Raw genomic sequence first — 5,520 nt, 5'->3', positions numbered from 1 at the left:
TGAACAAATGAGAATATACAAGACAGAAGTGTGCGAGCGTGAGTGTGCAAGCTAGAGTAGCCTGCACAAGTGTGAGAGTTCACAAGTGAGTGTGCAAGACAACAGTGTGCGCTCGTGAGTGTGCAAGGCTGAGAAGGCATACCATATACCATGAAAGCACACGAGTGAGGAAGTGCACAGATCGGGCAGTGCACAAGTGTGAGTGTGCACCACTGAAGCTGTGAACCAGCGTGTGGCTCCACCAGCAGGAGCAAGCACAGGTCACCGGAGTGCGTGGAACTGGACCTGTGACATGTCTAGAAGGGAGAGAATCCACAATGTGAGCCTGCTGATGGAGGAAGGGCACGGGAGCTGCTGCCCCGTCCTGCCTGTCCACCTCAACCCTCCCTTCCCCATGCTGCCCATCCCCCCCATCCCCCTCCGCCGCCCCACCTCACTGGCCTTCCCCACTCCTTGCTCTCTGCAGATCCTGACGCAGGAGGATTGGAACATGGTGCTCTACAATGGCATGGCCTCCACTTCTCCCTGGGCCTCCCTCTACTTTGTGGCTCTCATGACCTTCGGAAACTACGTGCTCTTCAACCTGTTGGTGGCCATCCTGGTGGAGGGCTTCCAGGCGGAGGTGAGGGGCCCTCCCAGCCTGGCCTGGCTGAGCATCTGGCGGAGTGCTGGAGGCCCTGAGCTCTGCGCCCCCTCTCTGAGCCTCCTCATTTATGAACTAGCAATGGGAGTCCTTGCCCTGCCTGCTCACGGGGCCTTGTGAAGAGCGCACTTTGGGAATCTTAACGTGCTCTTGGAATGGGGCTGTTATCAGCAATGCCCTCTTCCCCCTCCTCCTCCCCATCCTCCCCCTCCTCCCCCTCTTCCTTCTCCCCCTCTTCCTCCTCTCCCTCTTCCTCCTCAGGACTGACAACGGAGACACGGTGCCCGACCGGAAGAACTTTGATTCACTGGGCCCTCTAACCCCCTCCTCCTCCCCCTCCCCCTCCTTCCCCTCTCCCTCTTCCCCCTCCTCCTCCTCCCCCTCCTCCTCCTCATCATCACCACCGCCACCTGAGAAGGCTGGAGGAAGGAGGGGATGAGTGAAGGAGCAGAGGGGAGAAGAGGATGCAGTCAGCCCAGCCCCCTGGCAGGGGTCGGGGTCAATAGCCCACCAAAGGTTCTTCCTTGTTCCCCAGGCACAGAGATGGGGGGGGGGGCGGTGCTAGCATCTGAAACAGACAACGAGGCAGGGTCGATACATCTGGAGCTAGAAGAGAATGAATGATGAAGGAGCTTTAATTGAGCACTCCTAGATGCCAAGCACTGGCCATGCATGTAGCGCCAGCCCTGGAGGCCTTTGCATTATGAGGGAAGAGAAGGCACAGAAAAGGAGCTGGGAGAGGAATAAGAGGGAATGCTTGAGGAAGCATGATTTGGAATGGCCTGGAAGCCCGGGGGCCAGAGTCCACGTCCTGATGGGAGGGACATGAGGAGGACAGCCAGAGTAAGGGTTGTATTTGGAGAGGTTCTCAAAGTGGCATGGGTGTTGCCATGGAGACATCGACCAGTCAGTCAATGAGCATCTGGTCATGCCCTGAACCCCCTGAGAGGTGGAAGAGGACCAGCCTGTCCCGTCACAAATATTTCCAGTGGTCTAGCTTGGAGCCAAGGTCTGGGGCTTTGGGGGTTTAGGGCTCTTGCCTCCCTCCTTCTCCTTCCCCACTGCCTTCACTGCCCACCCCTGGAGCATGGGAGAGTAGGAAGAACACTGGTCTGATCATCAGAAGGCTGGGGTTGGGATTCTGGTTTGGATATTAACTGTGTGGCTACAAGAAAGTCACTGTCTCTGAGCCTCAGTTTCATTGTCTGTAGAGTGGGGATGTGAACCCCATACCATATGCCTCACTGGGTCCTGAGTAAGCCTTAGAGAAGGTTTCCCTTCCCCCAGGGAGATGCGAACCGCTCCTACTCAGATGAGGACCAGAGCTCGTCCAACTTGGAGGAGTATGACAAGTTCCGGGAGGGTCACGAAGGTCATTTTGGTAAGGGATGCCCTACCTGCACATGCTAGGAGCCCTAGCCTGAGCAGGCCAGGCTCAGCCACAGAAAAGCTAGGGCTCTGAGCAGCATTCATCAAATCCCCAGGCATGGAGGGAGGGACTGTGGGGAAGGCCCAGCTTCTCCTAGGCCCTCACCACCTGGCAGCCAGGTCTCTTTCATCTTGGGCTAAGCAAGGTGGAGAAAACAACCCGTCTCTGAGAGCATCTCCCTGTTTGGTGTGATGGCATGTACCAGACGGAGAGTCTGCTGTCCAGTTGAGGACTGGGGCTTGATTCCAGGTTCTAGGGCTTACCCATGTGTGATTTTTCTGGGCCTCAGTTTCTGCCCCTGCAAAATATGGATGAGCAGATTTGCATTCACTGCCTCCCAGGATTATCATGAGAGGACTGTGCTTTCTGAACAATTTAAAATGTTGGAGGGATGTGGGTATGCGGTCGGGAGAGGGCCCCTCTGCAGAACAAGGTCAGCAGGGGAAAGCTCTTGACCCTCCCCCCTCCTCCTCTATGCATCTGTGTCTCTGTGTGTCTCTTCCTCTCCCATCCCTCCCCATCTTTGGATGTCTCCTCTCAGATGTCAAGCTCTGCCCCATCCCTATGACCCCCAATGGGCACCTGGACCCCAGCCTTCCACTGCCTGGCCCCCTGGCCACAACGGGGGGCATGCCCCCTGGCCCTTGCCACTCCCTGCAGCCTGACCAGGTGCTCATCGCGCTGGACTCCCGAAAGAGCAGCGTGATGTCTCTGGGGAGAATGAGCTATGACCAGCGATCTCTGGTGAGTCACACCACAAGATTTGAACCCGGGGCCAGCTCTCATTTGTCTCTATACCCTCCAGCACCCTGCCAAGCACAGTGCTTTGCATGCACTAGCTGCTTAATAAATGCTTGCTGAATAAACAAGCTGGGGTTAGGAAGAATGAAGGCCAAGGCTGTTCCCTCCCCATCTTTTCCTCCTCTTCCCTAGCCAAGCTTGGGCGATTTTCCCCGAGGCCACACAGGCCCTCTGGGTTTGGAACCTTGCAGACCTTGCCTTCCCTGGGGACCAGCAGGCTTATAGCGGGGTGCTCCAGCCTACATTCTCATCCCCAGCCCTGCCCCTGTGGCTCTGGGGCCTGAGCATGACGTGAGACGTCAGCCGGGAGTGTTCTGGAGGCAGGAATGACTCAAGTCAGTGCAATTTAACCGGCGTTGCTTAAATTCCAACTGCGTGCTGTGCCCAGCACTGCGCTGTTTGGAGAAGACACAATCCTTGCCCGAATTCAGCTCAATCCAGGAGGCATTTATAAAGGGCCTACTGTGTGCCAGAGTCTGTGCTTGGGATTCAGAGGCAAAAGTAAAACATCCCCTCCCCTCCCGGAGCTTACACTCTACAAGGAGAGACAGCATGTACACAGATGGGTAGAAACCAAACCTTGAATCATGAGTTGTGGTTAGAGGGCCACCCTCACAGCCAGGAAGACCCCAGTTCACCTCTGACCTGCCCTGGCTCTGTGGCCTTAGGCAAGCGCCTTCAAGTCTCGGTGCCCCTGGCACCACTGCAAGAAAGGTGCCAACCTGTATTGGCACATGACGTTTCCCCCCTTGAGAGAGTTTCCTGTATCAGTGAGCTCCTGGGACTGGTCCCCATCCCTGTGCAGAGTCACTATCTGGTAGAAGAATACTCACAAATTATGGGGGTGGGGAAGACTTCCTGTAGGAGGTGGCACTGGGAAAGCAGGGGGCTTGGAAGGGGGCCAGGGTCATCAGTGTCATCATTAGGAGGGGGAGCCATCCAGGGATGGGAGATGGCCAGGGCAAAGTCTTGGAGGCGGAGATAAAATATCATGTACAGGGAAGAGCCAGATTGGTGAAAAATAGAATATGTGAAGGGAGTCATGTATAAATTGTGAAGAATTGTACATTTTAAATGAAGTTGTATTTTGTCCTAGAGACCATAGCGAGCTACTGAAGTTTCTTGAGGAGGGGAGTAATGTGGTGAGACCTGGGCTTTATGAACATCAAAGTGGAGGATGGATTGGGGAGGCGAGAGACTGGAGGCAGGGACACCAGTGAGGAGGCTATGGCCACAGACCATGGCCTCAGGGAGCTTACAGTCTAGTAAGGGGATTAGATGTCACACGGCTGTAGCATGAGCTATTACAAAATGAGTACGTTGGAAAGTTAGAAAGCAGTGTACTATGTGAGGTCAGAGGTCATTCTAGCCACGGAATCAGGGCAGGCTTCATGGAGATGGTGGCATTTGAGTTGACCTTTTGAGGAAGGACAGGAATTACAACCGATATTCCAGGCACAGGGAGTGAGGAAAGATACAGTGTGTGGGTCGTAGGGCGTGTTTCCTGTTTGGGAGTGAGTAGAACGTTCAGTTAGAGCAGAGAGCACATGGAGGGGGATAGTATGAGACAAGGCCAAAAATGTAGGATGGTAGTGTGTTTTGGAGGACCTTGAATGCTGAGGAGAGAAGTTTGTACTTTCCTTGGTAGGCAGTAGGTAGCCACAGAAGATGCTTGAGCAGGAGCGGGATGCGCCCTTCCAGTCTCTCTCACTGTCTCTCTGTGTCTGTCTCTCAGTCTAGCACCCGCAGCTCCTACTATGGGGCCTGGGGCCATAGTGGAGCCTGGGCCAGCCGCAGGTCCAGCTGGAACAGCCTGGCCCGGGGCCATAGCCTGAAGCACCGGGCCCCCTCCGCAGAGCACGAGACGCTCCTCTCAGGGGAGAGGGGCCGGTCAGCAGAGGCGGAGCGGGATGAGGGCGCCCTTCGCGGCCCGCCCCATCACCTACCGCCTCATCCCCATCACCATCACCACCACCTCCACCACCCCCACCACTACCGGCACCGTCGGACGCTCTCCCTCGATACCAAGGACTCCTTGGACCTGGCAGAGCCACCGCTGGCCCCTCACACTCATCTGAGGCCCCCCCGGAAGGCGGGCACAGGCCTGGGCACCGGGGAGCACCGGGACTGCAATGGCAAGATGCCCAACATTGCCAAAGATGTTTTCACCAAGATGGATAACCGGAAGGACCACGCGGAGGACGAGGAAGAGATTGACTACGTAAGTGGCCCCGAGGCGGCGTGGTGACAGAGAGGGGCAGGGCAGGGCCACCCAGGATGCCACCTTCCCTCGCACTGCAAGAGAGAAAGGACCAGACTAGGGGCCTGAAGACCTGGGCTCAGCGGTAATTAGCCATGTGACCCTGGGCAAGTCACTCCCCCTCTGGCCTTCAATGGTTTCATCTGTTAAATGAGGGGATTGGACTAGATAATTTCTACTGTTCTTCCGAGTTGACATCCTCTGTTCTAAGTGCCTTCCCAGCTCTGACATTCCCTGTTCTAAGGCCCCCTCAAAGCTCTAGCATTCCCTGTTCTAAGCTTCCTCCCAGTTTTGACATTCCCAGTTCTAAGGCCCCTCAAAGCTCTAGCATCCCGTTCTAAGGCCCTTCCCAGCTCTGACATTCCCTGTTCTAAGCCCCCTCCCAGC

At 55.9% G+C, this 5,520-nt stretch overlaps 1 protein-coding gene across 1 annotated transcript in view; it reads left to right on the top strand.

Moving 5' to 3' along the window:
* CACNA1I (calcium voltage-gated channel subunit alpha1 I) overlaps positions 1–5,520 on the top strand; it is a 220,582-nt gene that overhangs the window by 159,582 nt on the left and 55,480 nt on the right. The window contains 4 exon segments of the mRNA XM_027871198.1: positions 467–622; positions 1,931–2,024; positions 2,614–2,816; positions 4,609–5,094. Coding sequence (XP_027726999.1) covers positions 467–622; positions 1,931–2,024; positions 2,614–2,816; positions 4,609–5,094 — 939 coding nt within the window.

This window comes from Vombatus ursinus, unplaced genomic scaffold, assembly GCF_900497805.2.
Source record: "Vombatus ursinus unplaced genomic scaffold, bare-nosed wombat genome assembly UNPS02003292.1, whole genome shotgun sequence".
Taxonomy (NCBI): domain Eukaryota; kingdom Metazoa; phylum Chordata; class Mammalia; order Diprotodontia; family Vombatidae; genus Vombatus; species Vombatus ursinus.
Note: the sequence above shows the minus strand (reverse complement) of the source record. Positions and strands in the feature narration are given on the sequence as shown.